General features: G+C 30.5%; 1 protein-coding gene and 1 non-coding gene across 2 annotated transcripts; both read left to right on the plus strand.

Annotated features, from left to right (window-relative positions):
- The first annotated feature begins 5,551 nt into the window (after positions 1-5,551).
- Positions 5,552-5,622, plus strand: TRNAG-GCC (transfer RNA glycine (anticodon GCC)). The gene has a single exon. It is a non-coding gene; the product is annotated as a tRNA-Gly (tRNA).
- An 8,910-nt stretch (positions 5,623-14,532) lies between these two features.
- LOC145611478 (uncharacterized) lies at positions 14,533-17,987 on the plus strand. Its single transcript, XM_081666808.1, has 3 exons — positions 14,533-14,925; positions 15,419-15,647; positions 17,241-17,987. Exons 1-3 carry the CDS (start codon positions 14,641-14,643, stop codon positions 17,663-17,665), a joined length of 939 nt encoding a protein of 312 aa, XP_081522934.1. The 5' UTR covers positions 14,533-14,640; the 3' UTR covers positions 17,666-17,987.
- Positions 17,988-20,905: the final 2,918 nt, after the last annotated feature.

The following is a 20,905-nucleotide window of genomic DNA, read 5'->3' on the forward strand; positions in this document are numbered from 1 at the left end:
TTGGATAGTACAGAAACAATCTATTTACTCGAGCTTCTACAATTGTAAATCAATGAATTAGTTGAGATAGTTGGTCTTGTTTATTGATTCAATGAGCAGCAAATATATAATACAATGTCTGACTTCTCCTAAGCCTAGTCGAATACCACCAGCTAAAGCATGGGCAAGAAGATATATATGGGAAATAATATCCTAGAGAATCAAACTATATCCTAGATAATCAATCAAGTATTCACAAATCAAATACACTCCCAAATATTTTCCTAAAATATATCATTTTAATTAGAAACTACATTAAAAATTAAAAAAAAAAAATGCAATGAAATTAAATTGGGTGAAATTAAAGATACCTTGGGTGAGTAATGGGGAGGTTTTAGTTTTCTGAGAAGCAATTGTAGAACAAGTAAAATAGTAGGTTGAAATTGAAGCTGCCACCATTTTTGTGATTTATGGGTGCTTGGAAGAGTGAGTGTGTTGAAGATGGAGAAAGGTAATGATGTTTTTCGTATCCCAATGTACACCTTAGCTCTTTTTTTTTAGTTTTCATTTTTTTTTTTAGTTTTCATTTTTAATTGAAAAAAGGGGGAAACCAGGAATAGGCAATGGCCATTGGTATTCTTACCTACTATTGTGGGTTGAGTACTCTTTTCACACAAAAACAAACTTTAGTACTCTTTGTGCAACTTTCCCCAAACATTAGTACTCTCAATTGTATATAACTCGAAGTATATAGGGTAGTTTCATTGTCATTTTTCTTGTATATCATTGCGTTGTACATCATAGGAATTGAAGAATCAAACAAGATGAGTGGTCATCATCTTGAGAAATGGCGCCAGGCGGTTAAATTGGTGTTATGATATACATATAAGCTTAATTTCGGAGACTCTCTTCCAACGAGGGCTTGTGTTCAACTTAATAAAGTTTATCATGTTTTGTTTCTACTTCACACATTAGTTTATTGGTACTTGATAAGGGCAATAATATAGTTGAAATTCGATACCATGATTTGGGTATCACCTCTTAAGAATTTAACCAACTAAACTAGTTAACATATACACTAATACACGAACATCCCTTACATTCCACACATAATGAATTGTATCCGTTGTATAATACTCTGTGCATGTACTCGTATAACTTAATTTTGTGATGACGTTTACACAGAAAAAAATAGAGCGGCAGACTAGATCGCGAATATAAGTCATTTTGTTAGTGATAACATGCACATACAACACATCTTTGTACTTTTTTTTTCAAACACATTACTCTTTGTACTTCATTCCTTATCTTTGTACACTATTAAATCCTTTGATGTGTTAGGAATTCCCCTCGTGAGGGAGGAAGGGCCTGTTCTCATTGACTGAACTCAGCTGAACTGAACTGAACTAAACTGAACTCAGCTGAACTGAACTGAACTGAACTGAACTCAGCTGAACTGAACTGAACTAAACTGAACTCAGCTGAACTGAACTGAACTGAACTGAACTCAGCTGAACTGAACTGAACTGAACTGAACTCAGCTGAACTGAACTGAAATGAATATTATATAAGAGAAGGAAATTAGGAGCTGAGCTGAACTAAACTGAATTGAGCTGAACTGAACTGAACTGAACTCCGCTGAACTGAACTGAACTGAACTGAATTTCAACGTAAGAGAACAGACCCGAATTCTTAACGTTTTCCTTATTTTTCTTACTTTTAAAACAAATTAAGGCAGTTTTGTTAATTATAATTATAATCATTATTAAGATTTTCATAACTAATTATTCGTTACTTAAATGAATTCCGTTGTCTTCTAATTCTCAATCTTATTTTCCCTAATTTTATCATCTTCAATCTTGTCATCTTAATTCCAAATACGAAATGTTTGATTTTATTTTTTTATGCGAATGAGCCATAAAGACAATCAAATTACAAGTACGGGTGCAAAGAGTATAACGCAAGACAGTCCTTGTTACCCACAAGGCCAAGACTTCGTCAATTTCATGACATGTACGATTGTACGATAACTATTTAGAAATTCACATGTCACCCCTGCTCACCTCTACTTGATAACTATGTGAGATTAACAAAAGGCTTGGTACTCAAAAAACCATAGATAATAAAGGGTGTTTACTTTAAAAGGAAAGGTAGTTGATTAAGCGATAGATCACAAATCACGGCTTAGACAAAGGAGGTAGTGTGCGTTGAGTATTTGGCCTCTTTGATATTAAAAAAATAGTCATGCCATTATAGTTAATTTGATTAGTTTGTCCTCCTAAGTTATTATCGTGTAGGTAACGAAATTCAATAATTTGCAACATACAAGTATTCATTTTAGGGTTAAAATCTAATATATATATATAAAGGGGAGTTTTTTCCCGAGTTTTTAGAGAACCACGTAGGATCTAATTTTCTTAGCGCGCCATGTAGGATTATAAATCTTAGTAATAGCCAATTAAATAAGAGATTATTAATTTCTTTTAGAATTAAATAATTCAAATGCCACGTAAGCAAAATTGGCGAATGAGATTTTTAAGTTTAAAATAATTTAATATTAAATATTATTTTTTAATATTAGGAATTTTATCTAAATATATAACAAATTTTAGCTCATAGATACAAAAAAAAAAAAAAAAAAAAAATTAAACAAATCGTGCATCGCACGGGCTTCATCTAGTACTATTTTAAACTATAGTTTTCAAACAAATTTGTTGGTTGTTCAGCTTCAAGATGAACTCAACACTGGGTCAGCCTAATAGATTGATCCATATCAATTTTATCATGGGCTTTAATTTTTACTATGGTCAGGCCCAAAGGATGCTTCATTGTTGTAATGGTGTCATATACAAATTCTTGGCTGCATTCTAGTGCAGCCAAGCTAGCTGCAACAGCATGAAATATGAACATATAGGACGTTAAAATGAACATCAGTTTTTTTTTTTCTTCCTCATATCTTAATTCTCTTTCTTCTTCTTCTTCCTTAGCTCTAATATTTTTCTCTCTCTTCAGTTTTCGTCACAATTTAAAATTTTCTCTCTCCTCTTTACCTCACTTCCCTTCAATCTTTAAATTTTCCTTCTTATTTATATAAATTTTTGAGTTAGTAATTCGCGTTTTGATGGGTATACTCCTTTCTTTCTAAATTTATGAGTTTTAGATTCAATCATTTGGCTTTATCAAAGAGGAAAGGAAAAAATGGAGGAGAGAGAAAGTTGAGGTCAAAGAAAACAATGGAGGTTAGATTTTATCAATTTGTAATTGTTTTTTGTATGATTTCGTTGATCATGCATGATGACTTATTGTTTGATTATTTGAAATTATTATGAGTCTGTGATGAATATCAATTAAATTGCTTAATTAATTGTTAATGAATATCAATTGTATTGCTTAATTTGTAGTCATTTTCTCTCTCTCTCTCTCTTTTGATTTCTAATCATGTTACAAATCAATAATTATTTTCTCTATGATGAATCAAGATTAGATTTAAGGTGTATATTCAATTTTTTAGAGTTTCAATAATAACAATCGATCTTAAATATAACTTCTGTAAAAAAAAATGAATACGTAGGAATTTAAAAATGAACATCTTTTACAAAATGAGCATTTGGTACACCGAAATTGAATATTAAATACATAAAAAATGAACATATTTCAACAATTTAGTTTATCTTTATTTTTCATTAATAATTATGTACAATGAATTTGAACCTTTATGACAATCATGTTCATTTTAATATCCTAAATGTTCATAACTTTTTGTTACATGTTCATTTTATAAGTGTTCATTTTTTAATACTATATGTTCATTTTTATTAGGTTGAAAGTAAAATATAATACGTTGAAAATTAAACTATCTGAACATTTATTGTTGAAAATCTGAACAATTTATTATGAAAATATATATTTCGTCATTATTTACGAACATATCTGTTATTGATTAAGAACATATATGACATATAGAGTGATTATTATTTGTATTTTTAAGTATTGTATTGATGATTATATATTATGAACATTCTAAATAATTATTATGAACATATTTTGTGATGATTATGAAAATTTTGATTATTTGTTATATTTTAGTGAGTACTGATTAATTGTATTTGTAGAATACAAAGACTTTGAATTAGTGAAGAAACAAGTAAGAAGTGATGAAGAAGTATATGATATGTACAATGAATTTGCCTTTAAGTTGGAGAATTTCCGATGTATATGATCCCAATTTTATGATTGTATGATCAAGGTTCATTTCTAATATACTAAATGTTCATTTCTTTTTTTTCTGTTTTTTTTTTTTTAACATGTTCACTTTTTATTACTGAATGTTCATTTTTATTACTGAATGTTCATTTTTAAGGTCGTGGTCTAGCAAATTTATGATTATATGATAATCAGATTCATTTTTAATAAATGATCATTTCCTTATAACATGTTCATTTTTTAGTATTAAATGTTCATTTTTTTTACGTGTTCATTTTTTGTTATTACATTTTTTTTTCGTGTTCATATTTTTCAACTAAATGTTCATTTTTTATTTGGGCCGCTCGTTTTGGACCTCACTTGTTGTAGCTATCTTGGCTGCACTAGAGTGCAGCCAAGACCAATTGGGTGTCATAAGTCTCCTAACTGTGGGCCATACCCCAATACCTGTGATAGTGGAAGTTTTTTACCAGTATTTTTTTTGTATTAAGAGGTAAAAGTTATTCTTTAAAAAAATTGCATAGATTTTGAGTATAAGTAGTTTGGACCATTTTTATTTTTGTGTTTAGAGAGGCACAAGGGCGGGTGATGAGAATTGATCCCAAGATCTCTTGGAATCGGGAGGGGAGCTCTAACCACTTGAGCTATCCCTTACTCTCTCAGTAGTTTGGACTTTATAGTGTTGTGGATAGAAGTTGAAAAAAATTAAAAAAAAAAAAAAAAAAAAACTCTGCAGCTAATACTTTGTATATAAGATTATACCATATTTGTGTAGGTCTTTTTGCTTTACAAAGAGTTTCTACTTTTTGTACTTGTATTTTTAAGAAAGAGGGAATGTGAATCAAAAGTACAAAAGCCATGCTTTAGAGCTATATTGAGTCCTAATGATAACGATGTAAGGTGATATTTTCATTTTTGTAAGAAAAAATTGACTATTAGTTCATAACTTTTTGTTTCTCTAATGTATAGAAATGATTATGTAAGATTATATATGCAAATTAAAAATGCGAATGTTGTATGCTCCTTATATTGTTCATTATTTGTAAATTTGAAATAGTATGTATACGGCCTCTAGTATTTAATAATGATTTCTGAAAATTGTGACATTGACAAAATTGATTAGTATATTCTCAACAACAAGAAGTACGTGGTTGATGATACAAAAATATAGATATATGATATCATCATATCAAAAAGTCTACTATAAAAATGAAAGCGATCGTAACTTCCATAAGGAGTATATTAAATTTATTAATTTCATGGCATTTAATAATGTAGATGAAGAATTAAAGACCAAAAATGATGATATTGTACCATTTAACAAATAACAAGTAAAATACATTATTCAGTGGCATGCTATCATTATTGGGCACCAGTGGTCTAGTGGTAGAATAGTACCCTGCCACGGTACAGACCCGGGTTCGATTCCCGGCTGGTGCATTTTTTTTATGTCATCTACAATTGAGAAACGAAGAGAGAAAATTAGAAAAACCAGAAAATCGCAAGCACTAAAACTTTTTAGAATAGAACATTGTCAACATTTCAATAAGTTAGCTTATATTTAACACTTCTTTTTACAATATTATTTTGAAGTCAATTTTATCAAATGATCCATAAAATTTTTAATTATAATATCAATGTATTTGAAGTTTGTTTATCCACGTATAATTCAATTAGAAATATTATTATATTTCAGTAATAATTATGTTATACATCTCACTTGACCTTCTTTGTAATGTGGCTGTATACAATATACTGGAATTAAAATTAGTAAAATCGAATCATGAATTAGAACATAGTAGGAGTGAGTTAGCCACTAATTTGTTACTACTATGTTTTTCCTCTAATTTGTCGTCATTAGCATAAATTAAACATATAATTAGTAGTGACATAGGCATATAGCATATAATCATACTTATGTATATATATTATACACCTTATGTTAATTAATCCTATAAAGAATAATTAACTTTGGATAATAGTTTCGGTAGTACAATCAACATCTTAATTATGTTCCTAATACGGAGTACTAGGGATGTAATAGTACCCTACTTTTTGTCGTTTATTTAGGCATTATTACCTAAAAAAATACGACGAGAAACCAAACCTTGCCCACTGAATTTCATTTAATTTCCTCCAAGCTTGGAAACCATGAAAATGACATTACTTCCTCCTGTATTCGAAGAATCCTGGTTTTTCTTCATCTTTATCCTTTTACGAGTAGAATTCATTATGACTATTGGTATCAATTATTTTTGTCCATCATATACTTTGTACCACGTATATTATATCGTAATAATTGGGTAACTAACTCACAACTTTAATTATATATGTGTTCAATTATTTACGGATAAAGATTATAAAAAGTTGACATCTAAAAGTATACATCTAAAGATTTTATACATATTCAATAAGATTCCGATGGGTATATATATAACTAACCATATGCTAGCTTAACCTATCATAAGGATTTTATGTGAATAGACAATTAAAAAAAAATAGTAGTATAGTGTGACAATTGTTGGATGCATGTAGGTGTATGTTGCATAACATTATTACGTCAAATAATGACAATGGAGATAAAGCTAATCAAAATTCACTGGTCACTTGAGTCTGGCGTGGCAAGATAAGAGCAAACCTTATTTGACGTCAACATTAAATTGTGTTTTGGATTTATTAATACAAAGTATAATTAGTATATCGTATATGTCCAAGGAAAATATGAGAATTATTTGTCTGTCCGATAATCATAACACTAACTTTGTGGATCCATTTATGTTATGCAATGATTTTCCACCTTATCGTCTTAGTAAAGATTTGTACTAGTAGGTATATATGATTGAATGACTCATACATTCAACGTCGGATCAAGGAATAATCAAGATATAGATTAATTCATTAAAGTGCCTTTGCTTTTTATTACAATTAATTTAAAGTTTCTTTGATTAAGCTTTTTGAGATTTGTTGTCTAATTCAATATATAGTAATTGTAGTTTTTCTCCAAATAGTTGAACAACTAGGCAAATTATAAAGTATGCAAGTTGATTGATTGTATTAGATTGAAGATTTGAAATCAAATTTCATTTACATCATGCGTAGTCATTTATGGCTCAACCTCTTGAACCAAAAAATGTCAATTAGACCGAAACATAACTAAGTATATGTAGGGCAATACACAACCACGACTTTACACTAGTGTCATTAAGGCCCTGTTCTCTTACGTTGAAATTCAGTTCAGTTCAGCTCAACTCCTAATTTCCTTCTCTTATAAAATATTCAGTTCAGTTCAGTTCAGCTCAATTCAGTTCAATTCAATTCAATTCAACCGACTTCAGTCAATGAGAACATTTAAATTTGTTGTGAGTTGTTGACAAATTAAGCTAGTATGTAGGCAGTAGGCCAACTCATTTAAATTTGGCGTGATCCAGCATGACCTAGCACGAGGCAACAAGGAGTGGGCTATGAAATTGGATCCTAAAATATTCAGTTCAGTTCAGTTCAGTTCAGCTCAATTCAGTTCAATTCAATTCAATTCAGCTGACTTCGGTCAATGAGAACATTTAAATTTGTTGTGAGTTGTTGACAAATTAAGCTAGTATGTAGGCGGTAGGCCAACTCATTTAAATTTGGCGTGATCCAGCATGACCTAGCACGAGGCAACAAGGAGTGGGCTATGAAATTGGATCCTAAACAATAGCTTAAACAAGCCATCTTGAACCCTTAACAATTACCCAAAATCCTAAAGACTAATATTAATAGTATTGGCAATTTATTCCTAACGGCTAAATCTTTTAAGTAAAATGATGGCTAGGCCAACGAACTTACTAAACGTGGGAAAAAAGCAATAAACTTTAGGAGTTAGGACTATATATAGATCATATAACATAATGCTCGTAGACCATATATAAAGTGATGGCTAATTCATGGAGGTTCATTTTAGCCACCTTCCCAGCAATTAAGATTAACTTCTTAAGTAGGCCTCAAATTTTTTTAATCAACATAGATTTGTCCTTTTCTAATTTAATTGTAAAAAGATAAAGAGAAACAATTTATCATCATTATAGTAATGCCAACTTACTTGCTATAATAATTACTTCGTATATAATACTGCACACACACAAAAATTAAAAAAAAAGAACCAGCTATGTAATACCTATGAGTTTAATAAACTAGCTAATTAGCTCTATATAATACCTCCTAAATTAGATTAGAGCGCAAATTTTCATATGATCTACACATTACTTTCATTTTCTTTTCTTTTTAATTGCTTCATATTGAATTTTGCACTAGCAATTAATAATAATATTATGCTTCTTTTATAGTACGTACTATTATGACATTAGTGAGTAGGCATTAAAATTTGTTTTTTCACCACATAAATATATATATCATGAGTCCATGACTTATGGCTACCAAATCAATGACAATGAGTAAAAGAATATTGGGGTTTAACTATTGCTTATGAGTTAAGACTAATGTTAAGTTAATTGAACAATTTATAATGAATGTCAATTAGTTTAATTGGTTAAAATTTTAGGGTGATACTTAAAACCGAAGATCAAATCCCTGCTTTAATTTGTAACTTTTTTACACCCAAAACTGAAAATTGAATTAAAAATTCAAAATCAAATCTAAAATTGAATGTGATCATTATGCCGAACAGTTATAACGAGTACATAGTTTAAATTTATAAGAATTTTGAAAGGTGGTCACCTTGTTGTTACTTATTTAGATATCTTCATATTCCGTTCATATACTCTTTCATTTCATAGCTCATAAGTCATAAGACTCATAACTTCATATTCACAAAATTATTTTCATGATTTGTATGCCCACTTATATTAAAAATGAATTTGGTAACAATTTACTTGTTTTAGAGTAACTTTATCATATCATCTCATAATCAAATAGAGACTATATCCAAATTAATGTTTATATGAATATCACATTTCTAAAATCAAGTTATGACCTAAAGTATCTTTATATCATATAATTAATTAGGTTATTACAAATATCCTACAAAATATTGTGCAGAATTTGTGATGGTACTTGCAACCATATTGGGGTAGGTTGTAAGCTTGTAACCGAAAAGAAATGAGGTGGGAGGAATTAGGAGCTAAGGGGCCGGAGCAATTGTCTAAAATTATTATGTTTGGTAATCAACTAATCAAGTGTAGTTTATTTTGTTAATTGTTAATCTACTTCTTCTTCTTCTACTAGTACTACATTATGAGTTTAGCAAGACTATAGTTATAATCTTTAATTCTTTATGCATATACAATAAATTTACATTATTCTATTAATATCTACTATTATGCATCGCTAAAAATCATATATTATAATAAAAGTTACTTGTAATTAGTATTATGAAAATATACATCGCTACTTGGATAACAATCAAGGGTCTTATACTCTTAAATCCTTAATAAGACTGTATTAATTATACTATTCGTAATTAAGGCATCCTTTTTTAAAATCTATATGACACAATTCCACATTAAACATGAACGATTGGACACATTTAAATCTAAACATATGCAAGTGATCTCTAAAAAATGTGATAAGATTTGCAACTATATCTTGAATAGTTAAATATTTTAACATGTGCACTTTAAGAATTGTTTAAGCATGAATATTATGAATTGATTTGTTTGTAAAAAAAATTTGGAAAAATTATTTATATTTTTCATGTGGACTTAAATTCACGAAAATCTGCCCATCACTAGACTAAATAAAGGTTCAATAGCTTTCATAGCCATGTGGAAATATCAGAAATAATTAGGACAAATTTACACAATAATTGAGTTTAGTTAATTACTAAAATGCCCTCTTAACACGTGGAGGATGGAGATTAGATTTTGGCGTAATTTATTATTTGAGCATGGAGAATCAAATATGGAATTATTCAAAAAAAAAAGAAAAAAAAAAATAGGAAACATATTGGGCCCACAAATAGACAACAAAAATAAGTTGAGTTGGTACTAGTTACAAATACTAGCTCTTGACGCCGCGTATTTCTGACTAATCAAGAAATCTTCCCAACAACTCTATTATTTCTCCAAAATTACATTTTACTCGAAAATAAAATAAGCTATAAGTATACAATAAGCTACTGTATAAAATATGCGAAAAAGTTGTCAACCTAAGGCCCTGTTCTTTAGAGCTATCCTGCTGATCTATATTGTTCTACACTGCTGTGCTAAAATATGTTCTCCTCTGCTCTGCAATGTGTGGAAGCCTAACCCTGCTCTATTCTGCTGAAATCTGCTCTACTATGTTTTGTCCTACTCTGCTATGCCCAAAAGCTCAAAAGAACCGAGCTTGAATTAGTTTTGTTGGATTATCATTATCCCAAAATTTGAACCTCACCATTATTAGGACCCATCTCGCACTACTAAGTACTAAGAAAATCAATTCTAAATTGATCGATGGAGTACTGGTTGGAACATCTCTAAATCAAGTACGGAGTACTAGTAAGTAGTAGTATCAAGTACGGGTGCATGCAGCCTAGCCAGGTTGGGTTGAGTTGTGTTGTGATCTGGGTTCATATTATGGACAACTCACATGTGAGAGGAAGTGTTGAACCCATGAAAAAACACACATGTGAGTGAAAATGTTGTCCCACATTGAAGAGTTAATAAGTGAAGAGAAATATTGGGATATTGAAGAGTTAAAAAGTGAAGAGAAATATTGGGATGTGTATCCCATATTCATATTGAAGAAAAGAGAAAATTGTTTCCACCTTATAAGGCTAAGGGGTTATTCCCCTCATCGCCATATGGTTTTGAGGTGGAACTTCCTTGGTCGTATAAAGTAGACATTCGTGGCGGGTGTGGCCTAGACCCATTTAATATGGTATCAGGCTCGGTCCCACGGTACGGGACCCTAAATGGCTAAAGTTCACGCTAGGCTGAGAGTAGGTCCATGTGAGGGGAAGTAAAGATGCACTCTAACCCAAAGTTTATCTTTTCTTCAAGAAAGTTAAACTCTAATAAGTTTTTTTTTTTTTTTTTTTTTTTTTTTTTTTTTTTTTGACAGGAAGATTTAAGATTTCATTTATAAAATAGCCAAACGGCACTTACAATCAGTTTTTGAGAAATTTAAAATTCCAACAAAAATATATAAAACGCTAAAAATAACATCGCATAATCGATTGATAATAGTCTTAACAAAAAACTCTATCTGAAGCAATACAATCTGTGAGTTTGCTCTAATTCGGCATAAGATCTGCAGGTGCATAATTTTTTGGATGAATATCCTTCCGTGGTCTTCTAAACTCCGGTAGAAATTGCAAAACCTTCGATCATCAATCTTCAATAAACAAGTATTAAAATCCCTACCATGAACACCATCTTAAGGACGATATTTTTTTTAATTGAAAGCAATTAAAGAGATTTTGGGGCTTTCCACCGGTAAAAACCAGTGGAAGCCCCTACAAAATTCACAAATAAAAATCAAATCAAGAATGAAAGAGATGAAGAGAAGTAGGGAAAGATTGAAGAAAAACAAAAAAACCTTAGCTAGCAAAAGAGGTTAGGAAAAACCCTTCCAAGGGAAAACCCTAGAGGGAACTATCTCTCTCTAACTCTTATAAGTAATAACTATCTATTCAACTAAAATTTCCAATAATTTGCTTTAGCAATTTAACAATATAATGTCTAAGATAGTTTTTGGTTGCGAAAAATTTATCTTGTACATTTAAGTTTTAACCCCGAGATGTTAGAGAACTAATTAGTACAAACGATATTACTTAAAATAGTATAGTATTAAGTTTAATTTTTTATTTTTATTATTATTATTATTTTTTTTTTTTGACGGGAGTATTAAGTTTTAAATGTATGTGAAAATAAGTTTATTTTACTTTAATATTTTTTCAACTTTTGTTCTCTTATCTAACACCTCAAGGTGCTCGTTGGCTTTTGTTGTATAATAATTTTAAAGTAATCAAACTAGGTGGGATGATATTGAAATTAAATTTATTAAACTAATTTGATTTATTTCCATTAGCTAGATAGGATGATTTTGAAACTAATTTGACTAAGGGTCTGTTCACATTTACTTAATTTCAGTTTAGTTCAGTTTAGCTCCAATCAGTTCAGCTCTTAATTTTCTTTTCTCATAAAATATTCATTTTAGCTCCATTCAGTTCAGCTCCAATCAGTTCAGTTCAATTCAGTTCAGCTCCAATCAGTTCAGTTCAACTTAGTTCAGTAAATATAAACAGACTCTAATGAGTTTTAGATTTTTGGAACTAGTTATACTACCAAGTCAATCGCTCATACACTCAACCAAAAATACAGAAAAAGGATGAAATCATTTTTTGAAACAAAGAAAAAGGATGAAATCTATAATCATAAGATCCTTGAAAGAACAAAATTCTATAATCATAAGAGGTAGGAAAATGGTATTCGTGAAAAATAAGTAATGAGGTGAATTTATAGATGCCACGTACGAATAGAGAATAGAGAATAGAGAATAGAGAATAGAGAATAGAGAAATCTAGATGAGATCAAATCCTTGTTGGCAACCTTACTTCAAGTGGGTCCCTTTTCGCATGGTTGTTCTATAAACATACAGCATGCATTCACGAGAAAGACGCATTATATATTGTCACATAGGTCATCTGTATTGCTTGCAACTCTCCGGCTATGTTCATTTTCCTTCAATTGGAACAATACAATATTAATATTTGCTACCTTTAACAAACTACTCGGTATTATTTTAACAAAATTGCACGGAGTAGTAAATTATTTGCAACTATATATTTATTGTTATTGATTATTTATGGAGAGTAAGGGGTAGTAGATAACTTAATGGCAAAAAACAAAATTTTACACTGAAAATAATCTTGGATATTCTCTTTGCAAGAGAAATTCTCTTAGCATATACTTCCATTGCTTATACTATGTACGTAGTATCACTCGCTAAGTTGTTATACACATTGAGATGCACATTTTCTTTTTCTTTTTCTTTTTTTATGTGTTACATTTTGACTTTATACTATTTATACTCGAGTATCATGAAATTTTAAAATAGGTAAATTGATTTTTTTTTTCTTTTTGAAAAGATTGACTCGTGAGATTAACAATTAAGATTTTATTGACTAAGGGCCTGTTCTCATTGACTGAACTGAACTGAACTGAACTGAACTCAGCTGAACTGAACTGAACTGAACTCAGCTGAACTGAACTGAACTGAATATTTTATAAGAGAAGGAAATAAGAAGTTGAGCTGAACTGAACTGAACTGAACTGAATTTCAACGTAAGAGAACAGGCCCTAAGGGCCTGTTCATATTTACTTAATTTCAGTTCAGTTCAGTTCAGTTCAGCTCCAATCAGTTCAGTTAAGCTCCAATCAGTTCAGTTCAGTTCAGTTCAGCTCTTAATTTCCCTCTCACATAAAATATTCATTTTAGCTCAATTAAGTTCAGTTCAGTTCAGTTCCAATCAGTTCAGTTCAGTTTAGTTCAGTTCCAATCAGTTCAGTTTAGTTCAGTTCAGCTCCAATCAGTTCAGTTCAGTTCAGTTCAGCTCTTAATTTCCCTCTCACATAAAATATTCATTTTAGCTCAATTAAGTTCAGTTCAGTTCAGTTCCAATCAGTTCAGTTCAGTTCCAATCAGTTCAGTTCAGCTCAGTTCAGTAAATGTGAACAGGCCCTAAACAAATAAATAAACACAATTAAGCATTCTTTTGAGACATTTGTACAAGGGGATCCCTTTTTATTTATCTATTATACACCGAGTTATATTATGCACATGCTACAACATTACATATTACGTCCATTTAGAAAATTTCTTCAATAGAGTACTACAAATACAATTTTGTTACATCATACAAGAATGACAAGATCTACCATATAAATAACAATATTGTTATACCTCTGTTAGTTGTCCTTAATTAAACTTTGTAAGCCTTTAAAAATATTAAAAAAAAAACTTAGTAAAAATGCTATATATTCCTAGCATTTCTTAAAATATTCCAAAGTGGATTCCTCCCTAAAGCTAGAAGTACATAAAGAGGAATTAATAATGAAAGAGGATAAACCAAAGAAAAAATGAGAATATTCGAGCATATTATACAAGTATGAAGTATATTCAAAAAGTATCACAAATTCACAACCAAAAATAACAAGGTAAATTAAATTAAATTTTTGAGAAAATTATTGAACAAACAATAGTAACAATCTGACGTGGAACTTAGCTGTCTACTCCTAGTTCACCATATGCGCGGCGACTCGATGGTCCCATATTAATCCAAATTTGTGGGACCCATTTTTAAACATCATATATTCATTCGCCTTATAAATACTTCCTATAAAACCAACCCCTTGATATTCACATAAAACAACAAATACCATCAAATTTTGTGGTAACAAATATAAAACCTACTACTAGAATATCCCTCCCTTTCTTTCTTGTCCTACAACCTATACCACGTGTGATATCATTATATATATGGCTATCACCAGAGCACCGGGGAGGTTCCCGGCGGGTCGCCGCGTGTTGGCTTATAATAATTCGATGGGCGATGAGAAGTTGGAGTATTACGACGAGCTAGCGGTTAGCTCGTCGGATTCCGTGTTCGGGTTTTTAGAGGGGTCTATTGAGAGTACCACGAGTAATGAAGGGTATCATCAAGAGGGTGATGCTATATTTGATGAAGAGGAAGAAGGGGAGAATTCGGGGAATAGTTTTGAGGAAAATAAGACTTTTTGGGAAAATCAGCATAATCTTTTGCAGGTAACATTTTTTTTTTGTTTTGGGTTCTAAATTGATTAACTTTTTTGGGTTGTTTTTATGTTTGTCAATCATATTTATTTCATATAGTTAATTTCATGGGGTTTTCTCTAAGAAATATTTTCGGATTTTAAAGGGAAATCTCAAAACACCATTAAAAAAAAGTGAGAAATATGAAACAGAGGTGGTTGAATAAAGTTTCATACAAAATTGAAATGTTTCATGCAAAATTTTGTTTTATTTAATTTTTTGGTCCCGTTTAATTTCCAATATTTAAATTGTTGTACCAACTGATTTGATAATATGTATTGCTATTGAATGCATTTGGACATTTGGTAGTACTTGCCAAGTTTGTTAGGATTAATAACTTGGTCGCATAACTATGGTAATTTGGTAAATATTGTAGATGAGATATATGAGCTTTTGCATGAGATTGTCTCGAACTAATTTATTAATTATTAATTATTGAGTAATTTATTTGTTCGATAAATTACAGGCAACATTATGCCGGACGACATCTCTAGAAACGGGTATTAGACATGTGACAAAAGAAGCGTTGAAAGAGTTGCAAGATCAAGGGCATTATTGTAAATGCGGCAAAGCGGTAGCGGGAAACAATTGCCGAAGTTGCTTGATTAGAGAGGTATCTAGTAGGCTCCGAAATACCGGATATAATAGTGCAATTTGCCGAACCAAGTGGAGAAGTACACCAGAAATCCCTGCAGGTATAATTTTGAAATTGTTCATATCGTAAATAATATTATCTCCGTTATTTAAAATTATTTCCAATAAGATTTATGATATCATCTGTCCGTAATTAATAGTCACTTCGGAGTAATATTAATACGTATCAATTTAATGTTAATAGCTATCTATTCGTATAAAAATATGTATGATTGGCAACTGTCAATATGACATATTCTACATAAAACTAATATGATAAGGTGAAATAAATAAAAATTTCGTAGTTATCAAATTGCTTATTTTACACTGCTCAATCAATGGTCAAAAGTCTCAAAACTAATTTTGGAAGATTTTGTAGAGTATTCAAATAGATAGTTGTATGTGCTGGATCTGTGTCATTTGATAAGTATTTTGAGCGTTTTAGATCGAATTTATGGGTCTGCCTACCTTTAATTTCTTATACCTTTTCTTGTTTGTATTTTTTTAATCTCATTTATATGGTGGACAGTGGACTAATTTGAAAGTTGGTATAGATCTCATTCAATGATATGTACATGTAACTAGTATTTGGAAACATGTACTTTATTTAGTAAAAATAAAGTACCTCAAAATTTTATAACTGAAAGTTTGAAAGCTAAAAGTCGATGTTGATGTCAGCTAACTTACTAGATAATTTTAATTTTTTTATAAATTCGACAAATTTTTTTTTTTTTTTTTGATGTGAATTTCTTAATAAACACCTCTTGAAATAATACACTAGTTAATACTTCGTACTTCATATTTGGTTAAAATTTTAGCTAACTTACCACCTCTAATTGTTGCCGCTTCTTAAAAGTATTAATTTTTGTAGACGAAGTTGACTAACCTCACTATGAAATTTCTATTCATCATTTTTTTTTATTTTATTGCCCTTGCTTTGTCTTTACTTTCTTCATCAATATGTAGAAAGGAATCTGTTTCTCATATAAGGGGCAATAATGCAAGTTGTTTGTTGGTTACTCTACAATTAGATCTTTATGGACTTGGATCTAGATCCAGCCTAACTTAAGTGGGATTGAATTGACTATTGATCCATACTTTGATTTTGCTTAAATTAAAGGTGTAGCATTATAACTCCAAAATCCACTGGCCACTACACAATTAATTAGTAATTTACTAATATAAAGACGAAAATACTCAAGTGCAAAAAATAAAAAAATAAGAAACGAAAGTAGCATCCTGGTCAAACCGATTAAAAAATTTCATTGCCTTGGCTAGTTTTGGCGAATAAGTTTAATATATGTAGCCCTTAGGGATAAATAAAATTGAAAATGAATACGGAATCATAACTTTATTAGAGCGGACTATGATTAATGCTTAAATTTAATTATTTTACTGTTGGCTTTTCATAATTCCAATGCCGCTCTAAAGGCCTGTTCTCATTAACTAAACTGAGCTGAGCTGAATTGAAATGAATATTTTATAAGAGAAGGAAATTATGAACTGAGCTGAAGTGAACTGAAGTGAATTTCAACGTAAGAGAACAGGGCCTAAGACTTACATGTGTATCACAATGAGCTTGCATTATTACTATGAATTATACATCACAATGAGTTAGAATTTATAAGCTAAATGTTTACATATTTCTTCTATAGGTGAGCACACATTCATCGATGTAGTTGATAATTCAAGCTCAAAAAGAGGAGAAGTAAGGGTGATAGTTGAATTAAGTTTCAGAGCGGACTTTGAGATGGCAAGAGCAAGCGACGATTACAACAGATTAGTCAGTCGTTTGCCGGAGGTCTTTGTAGGGAAAGCCGAACGGCTAAAGGCCTTGATCAAGGTATTGTGCGCCGCAGCCAAGAAGTGTATGAAGGATAAGAAAATGCACATGGGACCTTGGAGGAAGCAAAAGTACCAGCAAGCAAAGTGGTTTAGCACTCCTTATGAGAGAAAAGAGGAGGCTAATGCACCAGCAAATCGCGCTAATTTGAATCAAATTAGCAAGCCAGCAAGGGCAGCTTCTATGCTAACAATAGCATTGATGGATATGCATAGGAAACCAGTTGCAGTTGTGTAAAATTACCTCCGTCTTGGAGGGTTTTCATCTTATTATTTTGTATTGTACGCGTTCATTGATCGTTTCTTTTGTTTAGCTCGAAGAGTGTATAGGAATTGCGGAATGTATTGCTAGTAGGTAGGAGTGTGTGCTATAGTTGTTACTTTAGATGCCAAAATTGGCTTGGCAACAGTGTTCAATCTTCGTTTCTTGTTAGTATTTGTCTTGTTAATTAGTTAATAGGTAATTAAGCTATCAATTTAATACTTCTATGTATTAAGTTTATATTGACTTTCACTGTTTTGAAGAGTGTATAGAAATTGCGTAATGTATTCAAATCTAATTATGTGGTATATTATTTAATATTCTAGTCTATAACATTTAGTAGATCTTTTACTATTGCGGTTTCCAATTGCATAAGACGGTATCGATTCTCACCAAACTCATTACGAACAATCTATTTTCAGCTTTGGAAGTAGAAGTATTGCTTTTCTTCCTCCCATATCCGATGACTTCCAAGTTCCTATAGACGAAAGGAAAGTGGTAATATCAAACCCACAAAGTTGTGCAGAACTGGCCCATTTGTTGGCCCATCTATATTAAACTTTGAGTCCCTGAATTAAGTTGAGCAAGAAGAATCCAGCAAGCTCTTTTATGAAATAGTAGAAGGCCAACAGCTCTACCAAACTTATTTTGTATAGGTTGGGCTAGTCCAGGAATAAATTGGGCTTGAATCGTTAAATAAAATACTATTAGAATTTGATCGATTAAAGGTGAATAAAAAATATACTTCGTAAGATAAATGAATTACTTTTAGTTGGTTAAAAATAAATAAAAAATTTGATAAAAGTAAAATGAGATTATATATGGAAAAAAAATCTAATAAAATGAGACTTTTATTTAGAGTATTAGTAGTTAATACATTTGTAATAATACTTTGTAGTTTAAATATATGTTCGACTAACAATACACATAAGTGAATAACTACTCCGTATTATAGTATTACGTAGTTAAAAAAAAAAAAAAAAAGTTACTAATGAGCTCTTGGCCCAGCAGTAAAGAGCCAAATATTTGAATGTTGTAATGCTATTGTGATTCATTCAAAAAAAGTTTTAAAAGTAATACGAGTAATAATAAAAAAAAAATCTAGAATATACTTAAACTAAAAGTATTACTGCATACCTAAAAGAAAATTTATGTGATATGATTCATATGATAATTATTATAGACTTATAGTCATAGAAAGAAAATTTAAGTCATAGAAAGAAAATTTAAATATCCAAAAAGCTATACTCGACTTATTAAAAAATTAAAAAACTGTATTTTTTAAAACGCTTTTTAATACTCCGTATATTTTTGCATATGGCATTATGGCGGGATTTAGAGCAATAAATACTTATAATCTATAGTACTCAAAGACATAAAAGTTTAACTGTTTCAACGACATTTTAGATATTTATAAAAGCATTCATAATTACAATATTACATACATTTGATTTGTTCATTCCATGACAAAGACGCAATATCATTCACGGAATTTGGAAGCATATTTGCGCCTTACTAAAGGAATTAGATACACGCAATAATTTAAGCGTCTTTTTCTCCTCACTTCATGTTTAATATGCTTAGCCCCCCTAGCTTCGTGGGGGACCCTTATTTCACTCTCCCTTCAAATTGGATATTCCGGTATTTTGTGACATACATTCTACCTTTTCTAGTTTTTTCTCTCTCATGATAGTTGTATATTGTAGGTGAGTCAGGCGTACAGGGATGACAATAGAGCGAGGCCGTAAGGGATGCGGAGAGTAGGTCTCCTGTATAAATAATATGTCAGTTTGATTACTGATTTGATCAATACATAATTTTGACTATCAATGTATATAATGGACTATTAATAAAAATTATAAAAAGTTAATACTAGTATATATAATCGGTTTTCATAGCCCAACATTTGTCCACTACTAGTCCTTATTAAGTCTACCACAGGATCGTTTAATTTGCACACTATTTTTTCCTTATTAACCTGTTATACTAAGCTCTATACATGGTGGCTGATCTCATAATTATTTTAAGGAGATAATTCTCGAACACATAACATATCATTTCAGCCCTCGTGTTTTTTAATTTGGTTCAATATTCACATACTGGGAAGTAAGAAGAAGAAGAGGTAAGAGAATCCAACTTTCAAGCATCTTTAAATGGTTATAATTTAAACCAAAATCTTTATTATCAATTTGTATAAGGTAAGATTTTACCAAGAGAGTCAAGTCTTATTTGACGAGTTTGTCTCACAATAGTTGATCAAAAAATAATACTTGATAAAAGTGTTTAGTAAGAACGTGTTTAATTTCACATACTTAATTATATTTTTCATAGACTTGTAAAGTTCATAAAGCAATTTTCTTAAAATATTTATGTTTTTTTTTTTTTTTTTTTTTTTTTTTTTTTTTTTTTGACATCTGCAAACACAAGACAAATTAAGTAGCAAAGCAAGTAAAGGTGGTTCTGCACTCATTTGCTCGTATGTGAGCCTTGTGAACTTGGTCCCTACCAACCTTCCATACTACGCAAGTATGGAGACTCTTAGCTTGTTTCCATATGTCCCTGATCGTCCATAAGCTCCCCATATTTCTACTTATGTTGGAGCATGAGGTAATCAACTAAATTAATGGTGAATTAGGTAAATAAAATATTCAATAAGTTTTATACAATACTCGTATGTTTTATCAATCAAATTAAACAAATTCTCAAAATTTCTACTTCCATTCGGTGAAGTTTAAAAAATATTAAAGTTATATGAGCTTATAATCCATAGTCTTTTATATATATTCTTTTTTGACAAGCATAGTCCACATTGTTTTATGGCATTATGAAAACTATACATTAAAGAATGGGATTTAACATGGAATTATAGAGTGATCTCATGAATACTTTAATTTGTAACACACTACGGACATTGTTAAATTAACCTTATGTTAGTTTTGAGTTTTTGACCTAGAGGAAGTGTTTGCAGCTCATCACAAGAGTCATAACCTTATGTTAGTTTTCAGATCAAACTCTTAAGGGGTTTGAAATTCGATGGATTTAAAAATACGAGCTACATTATGATGATAAAAAAAAAAAAAAAAAAAAAAAAAAAAAAAAAAAAAAAAAAAACGTTCCCTGAAAGAATTTCCAACAAAATAAGGTCCAAATGACAATAGAAGCTTCTTAAATCAACCTTCGACATTTACATGATACCTCGATAAGAGGTTATAACAT

The sequence above is a fragment of the Chenopodium album genome, chromosome 24 (genome assembly GCF_948465745.1).
Source record: "Chenopodium album chromosome 24, dcCheAlbu1.1, whole genome shotgun sequence".
NCBI classification, from domain to species: Eukaryota; Viridiplantae; Streptophyta; class Magnoliopsida; order Caryophyllales; family Amaranthaceae; genus Chenopodium; species Chenopodium album.